We start from the raw sequence: 14,132 nt of genomic DNA on the forward strand, positions 1-14,132 counted from the left end.
TATATATATATATATGTATATATATGTGTGTATATATATATATATACCTATACATAAAACAAAACAAAAAGGAAGGAGGGAAATCAGTTTTCAACTATCGATCCATTCCTATTGGTAACGCTTCTTAATCCAGACATTCCGCAAAAGACAAACTTTTTACAAATCACAGCATCTTTTAATACAGGAAAAGTAACATGCATTATTCTTCATTCTAAGTATAGAGATGGCAATAACCAATTATTACAGACATAACTGCTTCTGTGAAACTTAAGTGCTTCCCCCATCCCCCAACTTTAATTAATTTACTGTTGAGTTAGTAATTGTAGATTAACGGGCAGTCAAATAACATTCCATATGGTGGGGAACTGTGCAGAATGGGGGATTGTAAGGGGACAAATTATTAAGCCAGTTTTCTACTTATGCTTCATCCTTTTAGCTCCATATGTGCCTAACGATGCAAAATTGGGTGTCTTTCCCCCCAAATCTTTTCTTTTTTGGCTTCCTTTTTACAAGCATTCATGTTGGAAGGAGGATGAAATGTGCAAAAATTTAAAATTTAAATATTATTATTTTTCTAAGATCCAGCTCAGCAAAAAGGCTACCCTAGTCCCCTGTGATTTTTTTTTTAAGCAATAAGATCAAAGCTAATATTTTTTTTTGTTATAAAAGCTATATATTGGGGAAAATAATAATAATAGTGAAACAAAACACAACTGGGGGGAAATCGTTTTAAGAAAAAAATATGCAGGACTAGTACCTGCTGTGTCAACCCTGTTCCCAAAATTCAGTCATATACCCACTGGCACAAACCAACAGATAATGCCTTTAAACAGTAAATTAAGCTGAACAAAACCAGCTCGTGTGATTAACAGGTAAATGTTACATCAAGGTAGTATGCTTTTTCTTTCTTTCTAAGCAGTTTTAAATGTCTTACATTCAGATCTCTTTAAAATGTTCCTGTCATTATATTTCTTCGTCTCTACGAAACCTAAAAACTTCGCTTTCATTTTTATTTTTTTTAAATTTGCTGAAAACCCAACAAATTGTCTAGGTTAACAATTACAAAAAAAGAAAAGAAAAAGTAGAAGAAGCAGTGTGCTCCAAGGCTGGGATTCAAATTGCCTTATTGACAAAAGGGGGGGGGGAGGATTTTTGAGAGGAGCGTTAAAACACAAGACTGAAAATTTAACTGTGCAAAAAGTTCTTTACGAAAAAAGTGTTTTAAAGGCTGGTAGGGGGGAAGGAAAAAAGAGAGGGGGAAAGTAGAAGAGGGGGAACGAATTCTAATCAACAATTCTGACCCCTTGGGAAACAAACTTTAGAAATGAAACGAAACCCAAAGAAACCTGCTGCGTCAGAGGATAGCACTGCACTGGGGCGACTCCTTCGCAGAGAAAGGGGGGGCTCTCATCTTTTCCTGCGGCAGGTGCGTTTGTGCTCAGCGTGCCAATGTTCCTGCTGACACTTGATGGAGCAATAGGAAGTGTTCCAGCAGCAGTGATACATGGCCTCCTCTTCACAGTTGTAGCACTGAGGGGGAGAAAGGAAAACAGCAAAAAACAGTCAAGTGAAATTTAGGCACACGGCCTCTCCTCAGTACCTATTGCTCATCCTGCAGCTGCCTGTCGGTCCAGGACCTGCCTCCTCCCCCCCAAAAAAAAACCCCCTGATGCTATTTGGTTTCTGGAAAACGTTGCAAGTTTGAAACCGGCCCACCACTTCCATCTGGTGGCACTAGGTTTGGATCCAGATTTAGGGCTGACTCACAATGCACCCCTTGGTGACTTGCAAATCAATCAGTGAACTGGCACCTCTGAAAGCAGTTTTTTTTGTTCAAGGTGGGATGGAAGGTTTGTTCTGTGTTGTTCGCACATGCAAACCACCAAGTAACAGACATGCATGCCAATGCTGATGACCTTTGATCGTTCATAGGTTGAGGGCAGACCCAAACTAATATAATCTAACATGGCAGAGGATGACTTTTAACAGGCATCAGACAGTGGCCTGGGGTTCTACATTTCATTACTGCTCCCCATCTTATTATTTTCAATTTAAACATTTTTATCCTGCCTCTCCACCCATACGGTACTCCACGGCGGCTAACAACAAATGACACAATACACCCAAACCATTTTTTTTTTAAAAAAGGGATCAGTGCTAACAAAAGAATAAAAACGGCAAAAAGCAGCCAAACAGCATCAAAAGAAAGCATCCTCCAAAACAAAGAAGCAAAGATAGCAGTAGTCAAACAGGTCAAGCGGCGTCAAGATGCGGAATAGCAGAAGCTTAGACAGGTAGCTGAAAATAGGCAGGGAATGGGGCAAGCAAGCCTCCCATGGAACAAGGGCCAAAGCGCCAGAAAAGCCATGCACCACTTGCCCAGGTTTCAGCTGTAGGTCTAAGCAAGGGGACTGTTTAGTATGGAGGAGGGGGCTCTGTGACCCTGCAGGTGTCACTGGGCTCCTACTCCCATCAGCCCCAGCCAGCAAGGCCAGGGATGACCCCCAGGTCCATAGCAGCCATCCTGCTCTGCAACAGAATGATGCTCCAGGTGAGCAGGTGAGCAGGATGGAGCCGCCTTGGCCCCTGGCGACTGAACTGCTGCAGCTCTGCTTTGGTTGGCCTCTTACTCTTCCTGTCGCTTTCGCCAGCTGCAGATATTCTACCATTAGGATTTGCCAATCTTCCGTGTTGGGTATTGTTGTGTTTTTCCAATTTCTTGCTACTAAAATTCTGGCTGCCATTATTCCATACATGAACAATGTTCTTTTTGATTTCCGTATTTCTTTTGGCAAAATGCTTAATAAAATTAGACTGATCCCTGTATTGTATGAATATAAGTTCGTAGGGAGGTAAAAAGAAATTATATAAGCAACATGTAACCGTGCGGTATAAAGTAATGGATAGATAAAGTACAGTGAGATTAACTGGAAGTCAGTTTTAAATTTATTCTCTATAAGTTTTATAATTGTGTTCAGTATCAGGAATATATAGGATGATAATTATATTAATCCTTGTATCTTATAGTGTGGTGGTTTGCTTGATTTTTCTGTTATTTGTTTGATTGTTTGTTTACTTGAATATACGTCTGTTTTCTCATAAATGTATTTATTTTAAATTAATAAAGATATATTTAAAAAAGAAAAAAAATGAACTGCTGCAGCTCACCACCTGTCACCACCTCCCTCCTCCTCACAGAAGAAGGTCTAAGGGCAGAGGGGATGGGAGGCTTGCTGAGGTCTCAAGGGAGTGCATTTGGTGATGTGTGTAAGGGCACCAGAGGCTTGGGTGGGATTTGCACTCCGTTGCACCTCTGGCACAAAGGAAAAGCAGGGGAGGGTCTCAAAGGGCTGAAAATGCCAGGCTTTGCAACCCTTCCTGTGTGTCGTGATAACTGCGCAAAGCGTGACAATGCTTAACAAAGGGAACAATCTCTTTCAACCATGGCACGTGTGCAGGGAGGAAAAGGAAGGGCTACAAAGCAACTGGGCATCAAGGAAAAAGGGAAAACAAACGATGACTCCTGCAGAGATGATGGAGAAAAGAAAAGGCCCTTCCACGCCCCCCGTTGGCACTGCGGAAATAAAGCCACAAAACAGGCCACCGTCCGTCCGTCTGCCCTAATGATGACGCTGCCTGCATGCAATAGTTAGCCAGCGCTGCTTACCCACTGCTTCTTCTTGGTCTGGGAAATCAGTTGCTTGTGCTGGCTGGCTAGCTTCTTAACCTCTTCTAAAAACTCCTCTTTGCACTTCTCCTTCACCTGCTTCGTCTTCCTGTCGCACTCTGTCTGCATGTTTGCAACAGCTTTGTTCACAGCCTGCCTTTTTTCCTCCTCCATATCTGTACGCAGCTGGGGGGGGGGGCAAAGAAGCAGGTGAGCAGGTGAATGGACACAGCAGTTTTCACCCCCTCACAAAAAACAAACACCCGACTTGCAACAGGTAACACTCCACATTGCCAGCTGCTTTCCAACGTGGAACTGACCCCACATCACCCCTTCTGATTCACACTGTGCCTACTTTCCTCTAGATGAGCTAGCGCTATTCTTGGCAGTTCTCCTCGGCTGCCGTTTGGAGTCACAGGCATCGGCCTGGGCGCTGGAGCAAAGCTGCCAAGTGGCTTGTAGGGATCAAGTGTGCTGGATCTGCCTCAATAACAAAAAACCCTTGAGATTTCGCCAGGCTGTGTGCCCGCACTGGGGCAAAAGGCACAGAGCTGCTGCACCAACTGATCTGCGCAGCCTGAAATCCAGGCAAGTGCCACAGCTGTGTTTTTGGAACGTGTAATGCATCACGGCTGATGCTGCCACATTGCTCCAGTTTAGAAGATGTATATGTTCTGTCTCAGGCTGCAACACCCATGGCACAACCAGGTGCAGATGCAATCTCATTAAAAGCAAAGGAAAACACTCCTCTTTGAAATCTTTGTTGATTGAGAAGCCAGCTATAACATCATGTAATGTCTTGCACAGGATTTTTTTTTAAAAGAACAAACTGCTTTGAGGATTAGAATTAATCAACACCCTCAACAAAGATTGTTCTCTTCCTGACATCCCTGCTTCTGCTCCTTTTAAGTCCCAGGCTACTCCTTTGTGTGGGTGTTTGCCCAACTATATGGATTCTAATGCAGCAGAGGTGGGGAACCCCAGATCTCCCTCTTCCCATTCCCACGGGCCAACTTTGGCAAGTGGGTGGGGAAGACCCACCTGTCAAAGGGGTCTGATTTGCCTTTCCCTCGGGGAACGCGCTGGCAAAGCAGCACCAGCAGGACTCGGCCATTGGTTCACCAGCTGATGAGAAGTTTCTACCTTGCTGCCTGCAATGGGTCTTGCATCAGCAGCACAGAACATACTGAAGCAGCCCCCAGCAGAATCAAACCCTGCCCTGCTACTCGTCAGTTGCTGCTACCCCAGTGACATCAAGCTGGTGGACAGGTGGGTCTGGTTTGGAGGAAAATGGTTTTGCTGGCCAACCTGGAATCCCTGGAAGGCCAAGAGTAGCTTGCAGGCTGGCGTTTCCTCACCCCTGCACTAGTGCAATAGCAAGAATAATTTATATAGTGATTCTCTTCCACCTTAGCATGCCTTACAAAAGCCATACAAGGCAAGGCATTTCTCACTGGTGTGCCATGTTTCTGCCACACAGCCAACGTGGTGCCCCTCTGATGTTGCTGGACTCCAATTCCAATCACCCTTGGTCGCTGGCCATGCTGGTTGGGCTGATGGGAACTGTAGTCCCAAAAACACCTGGAAGGCACCCCGCTGGCCTTAAGTCACATTGGGAGCGACACATGTGGCTGAAGCAACATTTAAACCAGCTCACATTCTACACACCAATGTCCCCCTACAGGTGATGAAGAAGAAGAAGAAGAAGAGTTTGGATTTGATATCCCGCCTTTCACTCCCTTTAAGGAGTCTCAAAGCGGCTAACATTCTCCTTTCCCTTCCTCCCCCACAACAAACACTCTGTGAGGTGAGTGGGGCTGAGAGACTTCAAAGAAGTGTGACTGGCCCAAGGTCACCCAGCAGCTGCATGTGGAGGAGCGGAGACGCGAACCCGGTTGCCCAGATTACGTGACTACAGCTCTTAACCACTACACCACACTGGCTCTCGATGGTCCTGTGATGGTCCTGTGATGGTCCTGTACTGCTCCCACAGGGCTCGAGGCCAGGGACTCTTCTCCAACAGCCTTTGCTTTTAGATGAGTTTACCTGGGAAGGGATCAACCAGGGGTTATCACCCCTATGTGGAACAATAAGTACACTCTGAAGGAAGGGGGAAACTGATACACGGTGGTGTGAAATTTGAGGATGGCATACAATTGGAATTAATGCCCTCTCTCTGGTCAGATTTACCTTCTCAAGAGCTTCTCGCACCACCCTCTCCGTCTCCCTCTTATGATCAGCCTTGAACCTTTCTTTGAAGTCGCTGAAGATTTTGGTGTATTTGTCATGGCACATGTTTTGACATACTCCGTCGTTATTGGTCTGGGTGCTCCGATGCAGCATTTTTGGAGAAGAGGCACTTAACTTCTTTGTCTGGGTTGACACGGAAACTTTTTCGATGGGTTGAGGCATTGTGGGGATTTCCTGGCTCGAACTAACTGCTTCCGTTTCAGGCTCCGGCTCCTGGGGGAAACCAACAAAACGACTCCTCTTAATCACCAGTGGAGACAAACGTAATCATCTGGGTTTCAGATATACAGAGTGGGAAGACACTGAAGCAATGTGCAAATCAGGTCCAAACACACCTGAAGGCAAAAGGAGCAATGCTATATAGTATTACAGCACTACAACAATAACACAGGTGACCATGCCAAGTGCTGCAAAACTACCTAATAAGGAGGGGGAGAAAACACATCTAGCATAGAAATGAATTAACTTGCCAGCTTCTCCTTGAAATCTTTCAGTCCCAGCTGATCATTACAAGAATTCTGTAACTAAGAAACAGAGACTTTGTTTTTTCCCCCTCTTCCCTTCTCAATGTTTTTTCCTTTTGTGTTGTGTCTTTTAGATTGTAAACCTGAGGGCAGGGACTGTATGATTAGTAAACCCCTTAGTAACCCCCTCTGAGCCTTGTTTGGTTGAAGAATGAGGTGAAAATGAATGAATGAGTATTACTACACACACAGAATAAGGGCTGTAGGTTTACAGAACCAGAGACTAGGTGTCTCTTGACTTTGGCTGTAGAGGTTGGGGCAGATGTAACACTGGCCATGAGATAGGAAGCAGGCTGCAGGTTAGTGTACACACTTTCCCTCCCTTCCCAAACTCTGCTTAAGGCGGGAGCCCTGGTTATGTACAATGAAAGTTGGCACAGATGCAATGCTAAACCATGGTTAAGGCAAACAAGGGAAGCAAGGAGGAATTTGCACGGAAGAAGGCAAGAGAGAGTGCTCTCCATCTCCTAACTGCGGTTAAGAGATCGGCAGTGTTCTGACTTCCGGAGGCGGCGCGAAACGTGTAATGGCGGTCCTCTTTGCACAGCAAAGAGGGGCTCCGCAGAAAAGGGTTGTTCGCTACGGCGAAGCGACGACCCATTAAGTTAAACCACGAGCAGAGTGAGCTCGTGGCCGTGGGATCCGGCGGGCACCGAGAGCGACCCCCAAAACGAAGAAGGGACCCCGTAAGGGGCTCCGGAAGCGCGGAGGGGAAGCGGTGCTGTGGATTCATCGCTCTTTCTGCGGGAGTGAAGCCGCGCAGCTGCTACCGATGAGCGCCGACCTTTCTTCCTTTACATTGGATTACAAAGTAACTACTCGTGAGTAGGATCTATTTGAGATTGGATTACAAATTTGTGAATTCGGCTGAAAGCGGGAGACGAGAAAAAGGAAGTCCGTCTCCCGGAGGTGCTTAATGATCAAAGGCAAAGAAACTGACAAGCTGGAAGCAGTACAAAAGGGCTTTTAAATGAGAGACAGCATACGTCTGGAGAAATTCGGAAATTGAAGGGAAAGGCAAGTTATCTTTATTTTTCTGTGACTGTGTTTATTTCACTTGGGGTTTCTTCTCCGCTAAAACTTTCAAAACTTTAAAGACTTGAAAATCCCTAGTCCCGGACTTTGCAGCGGGCAAAAAGTTGTGTTGTGGATACACTTACAAAGTTGAAACAGATATTTAGAGGCACTACCGGTGGATACAATTAAGCAACTGTTTTTTGCACCTTTTAGGAAACTATTGTGGCAAAACTGAGAGGGCTCTGCAAGAAGGAAAAGTTCTTCTCTAAAGACATTTATTAATCTAACTAACTGTAGGAACTTTAATGGCGACGGAAACTTTGTTTCTTCTTTCATGAACTGAACAATACTCCCTCTAGTGGAGTTTGGGATTTACAATTTCCTGAGAACTGATTTTGTTTTGTCTCTCTGTGGTTTGGTGACTCACTCTGAGGCCTGTCTTTCCCATGGAACTTTGGACAGTTTGACCTTGAATCCAAAGACAGGTGTGGAATGAGTGTGGAATGAGTGGTAAACCAAAAACAAGAGCTGCGTCGAAAGCAGGGAAAGGCAAATTGGTACAAACAACTTTGGTTTCCCAGGGCCGTAGATCTTCAGTCCCTGCGGTATTACAGGCTGTACCATTACCAACAACCCCAGCTGAAGAACCAGAACAATTAACAAGTGAAGATATGGCAGCTGGGGGATCCAACATTCTTTTAGAGGAAATGCTACAACAATTTGCAATTTTGAACAAAAAAGTGGATGATCAAACTGCAAAAATTGACTTAGCCACATCTTCAATCAACAAACTTTCTGAACAGGTGGCTAAGCATTCACAAGATATTGGAAACCTAAAGGACGTTGTGTCTGAAAATCGAAAATTGGCCGAGGCTGCGAATGAGAAAGTAGAAGCAGTAACTAAAGAAGTGGAGGAACTGAAAGGAGAGGTAAGGCCACTCCATAAACATATTACTGACCAGCAGGCCTATCTGTCTTTGGTGGAACTGCGAAACAGGGAAAATAATTTGAGATTACGCTTTATCCCAGAGATCGAGAAAGAGGACTTGACTGGCTTTTTGACAGAAGAATTCTCTAAATTCTGGGGTATAAACGAAGATACAGACTTTAAAATAACAACTGCATTTAGATTGGGAAGGGCTGCTGGGAAGGACAGACCTAGAGATTGTTTGATTATCTTAAGGACTAAGCAGGAGAGAGACAAGCTACTCGACCTACATTTCAATAAAGCACTTGAGATCCAGGACAGAAGAGCACAAATTTACAAGGACATACCTAAACAATTACTGGATCTAAGATCTAACTACACTGACCTAACTGGACTTTTGAGAGGCAACGGAATACCTTACAGGTGGGAGTTTCCACAAGGCCTTTCGTTCAAATACAAAGGAAAGAAGATAAAAATCAAAACGAAAGAGGATAGCCAGAAGTTCCTACACGACCACGGAGAAGACTTGCAGAAAGGAGCGGTAGCTATTTGGCCACCACCAGAGCTAGGAAAAGAGCCACCACCCTCGGATTTGGACAAAAAAGAAGACACCCAACAAGAGTAACAACAGATTGATACAGGATGTCTCTGCAGCTCTATAGTTGGAATATTAATGGCGCGAATTCCCCAGAAAAACGCAAAAGGATTTTCCATATATTAAAGAAAGAGAATTTGGACATAATCTGCTTGCAAGAAACTCATGTGACCAGGCTACACAGGAAGGTGTTAACAAATAAAAGATTAGGCCAAGAATTTATTTCATCAGATAGAGTTAAGAAGAGAGGCGTGGTGATTTACGCCAAAGAGAATCTATCACCAAAATTTTTGTTTAAAGATGAACAAGGAAGAATCCTGGCTATTGAAATTCTGACCCAAGGAGAAAAAGTTTTGATATTAGGAATCTATGCACCAAACGAGGGGAAATCAGAATTTTATAAGAAGCTGCACGAGACATTACTGGACTATCTGGACTACTCCAACATCATTATGATGGGAGATATGAATGGGGTCGTCTCTACTTTGATGGATAAGTCACAGAATCAGAATTTGACTAAAGACGGAAGACTACCAAAAACTTTCTTTGAACTAACTGACAATATGGACCTAATTGATTTATGGAGGACGAGAAACCCCCTAGGTAAAGAAGGAACCTTTTTTTCTGAGGCCCACCTGTCATGGACAAGAATCGACCAAATTTGGGCAACTAGAGGGCTGGCACCTAAGACTACAAAAATAGAAATCTGCCCAAAGACTTGCTCCGACCATAACGCTTTGAAAATGGAAATGAGATTTACTACTGCCGACTCCTTCAGATGGAAAATGAATGACAACCTGTTAAGAGATCAAGAGATTGTAAAGAAGGCCCAAAAAACTTTAAAGGACTATTTTGAAATCAACTTGAATACCTCGGTGGAAAAAAGAATTATCTGGGACGCAAGTAAAGCTGTTATGAGAGGGTTTCTGATACAACAGAATACAATTAAGAAAAAACTTTGGAATGGTAAAAAAGATAAGATATTGGAGAAGATAAGTGATGGAGAGAAAAAATTAAGAGTGAATCCAAAATCAAAAGAGACTTTAAGAGAAATCAAATTTCACCAGTCACAATATGCGAAATTGATTAACCAAGAAGTGGAATGGAAAATCAAACAAATGAAACAAAGATCTTTTGAATCTGCGAATAAATGTGGGAAACTGCTCGCTTGGCAGTTGAAAAAGAGACAAAAATTAAACTATGTTACCAATTTAGAAGTTGAAGGGAAAAACTTTCAGAAACCGGGAGAAATTAGAAAGTGCTTCCAGAAATATTTTAAAAAATTGTACACACAAGAACCCGAGGAGGCAACCGAGATAGAACAATTTTTGAAAGATAATGGCCTACCAAAATTATCTCAAGAGAAGAGATCAATCTTGAATTGTAAAATAACACAACAGGAAGTCGAGGATGCCATTCAGAATATGCAATTAGGCAAATCTCCGGGCCCCGATGGACTTACCTCCAAATACTACAGGACTTTAAAAGACTATTTGATGCAACCATTAATGGAGGTTTGCAACCAGATTATGGGGGGAGGGAGGGCACCAGATACGTGGAAAGAAGCATTCATCACATTGATACCTAAAGTGGAAACTGAAAAGACTCAACTTAAGAACTATCGCCCCATCTCACTCCTAAATGTGGATTACAAAATATTTGCGGATGTCTTGGCTAACAGATTTAAAAAGGTATTAAATGCAGTAATCCATAAGGACCAAGCAGGCTTTCTCCCAGGTAGACATTTGTATGATAATACTAGGAACATTATCGATATTTTGGAACTCTTACAAACAAATATTAACACCAAAGCGGTGTTAATTTTTATTGACGCGGAGAAGGCCTTTGACAACATTTCTTGGAAATTTATGAAGAAAAACTTGGAAGGGATGGGAGTGGGAAGGGGGTTTGAGAATGGAATAGAGGCAATCTATTCTGAACAAAAAGCTAAGTTGATAGTGAACAATGTGGTGACAGAAGAACTTCATATTGAAAAAGGAACACGCCAGGGGTGCCCCCTATCCCCTCTGTTGTTTATTTCAGTCCTGGAGGTTTTGCTGAAAATGATAAGGGAGGATCGGCAGGTACAAGGAATACGGGTCGGAGCGAAACAATATAAACTGAAAGCATTTGCAGATGACTTAGTTTTAACATTACAGGAGCCAGAATCTAGCACAAAAAGAGTTTTGGAATTGATTCAGAAATTTGGTCAGGTGGCGGGTTTTAAGTTGAATAAACAAAAGACTAAGGTGTTAGGGAAAAACTTGACGGTTACTGAAACAGAGGGGTTTCAGAGGGAAACAGAACTAAACATTGTTAAAAAAGTGAAATACCTGGGGGTCAATCTGTCCTCCAAGAACTTGAACTTATTTAAAGACAATTATGAAAAATGTTGGTCAGAAGTCAAAAAAGATTTAGAAATTTGGTCAAGATTGAAACTATCCTTGTTAGGCCGAATTGCAGCTATAAAAATGAACGTTTTGCCAAAAATGTTGTTTTTGTTTCAGGCTTTGCAGATCGTGGACAGAGTGGATTGTTTTGGAAAGTGGCAGAAGGATATTTCTAAATTTGTCTGGCAGGGCAAAAAGCCCCGAATAAAGTTTAAAATATTAACTGATGCAAAGGAGAGAGGGGGGTTTGCCCTGCCGGACTTAAGGTTATATTATGAAGCTGCGGCCTTCTGCTGGATGAAAGATTGGATTTCATTGGAAAATACTGATGTCCTAGATCTGGAAGGCTTTAACAATTCGTTAGGTTGGCATGCGTATTTGTGGTATGACAAGGGGAAAACACATGGAACGTTTAAAAACCATATTGTCAGAAAAGCAATATTTATGGTCTGGAAAAAATACAAAGACTTATTGGAAAGTAAAACTCCGAGGTGGATTTCACCAATAGAGGCCAAAGCTCGGAAAACATCCAATATGGAGGCATACTGGCCGAAATATTGGGAAATAATAGAAAACATTGGAGGTAATTGGAGGTTGCAGAGCTTTGAAAAATTAAAGGATAAGGTGCAAAACTGGTTACATTATGCCCAAATTAATGAGGTTTTTAAGCAAGACAAAAAAATAGGATTCCAGGTGGAAAAATCGAAACTTGAGACAGAGTTGTTAGAACCAAAGACCAAGGTAATTTCGAGAATGTACAACTTGCTGCTTAAATGGAACACTCAGGATGAAATAGTTAAAACAGCCATGATAAAATGGGCTCAAGACATTGGTTACAATATCATGTCAGAAGATTGGGAAAAGTTATGGACCACCGGTATGAAGTTTACGGCATGTAATGCCTTGAAAGAAAACATTATGAAAATGGTATACAGGTGGTACATGACCCCAGTCAAACTCGTTAAGATATACCATTTGTCTGATAATAAATGTTGGAAATGTAAGGAGGCTGAAGGGACATTCTTTCACCTCTGGTGGACGTGCCCAAGATTGAAGGCCTTTTGGGAAATGATCTATAATGAGTTAAAGAAGGTGTTTAAGTACACCTTTCCCAAGAAACCAGAGGCCTTCCTTCTGGGCATTGTCGGCCAGAAGGTGTTAAAAAAGGATAGAACTTTTTTTATGTATGCTACAACTGCAGCAAGAATTCTTATCGCCAAGTATTGGAAGACCCAAGATTTGCCCACACTGGAGGAGTGGCAGACGCAACTGATGAACTACATGGAACTGGCTGAGATGACTGCAAGAATCCGGGATCTGGGAGAAGAGGCAATGGAGGAGGATTGGAAAAAATTCAAAGACTATTTGCAAAAGTATTATAAGTTGTATGAAACATAAGATGTCGTATGATTTAGAACGTTAGCCCCAGCAATGAAGTTTAATTATTTAGGAAATTGTTAACATTTGGGAAAGAACCAAAGTTTAAATGGATTAAATGATATCAGGTTATATTTTTAGAGTAAACGGAGAACAAGAGATTTAAACTTAAATTGCAATTGAAAATATAAAGAAAAACACGAAATAAGGGTATAATTTGCTGATGACTTTATTATCAAGAATGCACTATGCGGGAGACGTGGGGAAGTCCAATGGAAATTTGAAATAAGTTATTGAAATGGATGTTATTTTCTGTTCTTTTTTCTTATCTTTTCTTTTATTCTGTCTTTTCTTATTTGTAATTTGGAAAAAATGTAATAAAAATTATTATAAAAAAAAAAAAAAAAAAAGAGATCGGCAGTGTTACATCTGCCCCAGGCCACGGGACTTGACGTTGTGGAATTTTGAGCTTTCCAGTCACTTAAGTGACAGAGCAAGCGGGTGTCACTTTTAGCAATCAATCCTTAATGAAATGAGAGCACAATTTATTTACATAGAACTGCATTTAAAAGATCCAGATTGGAGAACTTGGTCCAAATAGGTAAGACAGCTTCAAGCAGTAATTTGGAACAGTAATGCACTCTTTTAAGAAATGGCAATCGCTCTTCTGACATTCACACAGTCAATAGTAATGGAGTATAAACTGAATTTGTGAATGATAAGAAAGAAAGGATGCCTCTCAGAATTTTTTTCTCCTGCCTTATGCATAGGTGCATGTACCAAATTTGCTGTTTCTTACTTCCTTTTTGGGTTCCACGCTTTGATTACGTCTTCCTTTCTTTGCCCTTGGTTCCTGAGTAACCTTTAGCTGGAGATATTGTTGAAAAAACAATATAGTATTAATTCAAATGCCATAAAACACTAATTCAGAATTGCTGATAAGTAATGAGTATTTTACTTTTATTTCTCTGCAAAAAAAGAAGTTGACTATATATAAAAACACAACCTACAAAATAAACGGTTCATTAATACCAATTAATTTATTTCTATATGCTGAACTATGTAAAGCAAACTAAAAGAATACCAAGCCTTTGAAAAAGCCCCCAAGGAGGATACAGTGCTAAGGATACAGTGCCAAGCAAGCATGTTTGAACCGCAAGGATGTAACTAGATCTCATGGTGACATTGCCTCAGTTATTAAGCTATCATATGGCCATAAACTTTAAGAGCAGGGTTTCCCAAACTTGGGTCTCCAGCTGTTTTTGGACTACAACTCCCATCATCCCTACCTAGCAGGACCAGTGGTCAGGGATGATGGGAACTGTAGTCCAAAAACAGCTGGAGACCCAAGTTAGGGAAGCCTTTTTTTAGAGCATCTGGGAAA

General features: G+C 42.0%; 1 protein-coding gene across 14 annotated transcripts in view; it reads right to left on the reverse strand.

The window, feature by feature from the left end:
• ZMYND11 (zinc finger MYND-type containing 11) overlaps positions 1-14,132 on the reverse strand; it is a 109,340-nt gene continuing 95,208 nt past the window's right edge. For 9 of the 14 annotated variants that reach the window (XM_082192363.1, XM_082192350.1, XM_082192356.1 and 6 more), the window contains 5 exons: positions 13,548-13,616; positions 6,388-6,441; positions 5,858-6,130; positions 3,668-3,853; positions 1-1,530 (listed from right to left, as the gene is read on the reverse strand). In XM_082192363.1, the coding sequence (XP_082048489.1) occupies positions 1,408-1,530; positions 3,668-3,853; positions 5,858-6,130; positions 6,388-6,441; positions 13,548-13,616 (705 nt within the window). In that variant the 3' untranslated portion in view covers positions 1-1,407. The remainder of the gene's footprint in view (positions 1,531-3,667; positions 3,854-5,857; positions 6,131-6,387; positions 6,442-13,547; positions 13,617-14,132) is intronic. The other 5 variants (XM_082192362.1, XM_082192361.1, XM_082192355.1 and 2 more) reach the window with 2 other exon arrangements.

The sequence above is a fragment of the Podarcis vaucheri genome (genome assembly GCF_965113315.1).
Source record: "Podarcis vaucheri genome assembly, chromosome: 12".
NCBI classification, from domain to species: Eukaryota; Metazoa; Chordata; class Lepidosauria; order Squamata; family Lacertidae; genus Podarcis; species Podarcis vaucheri.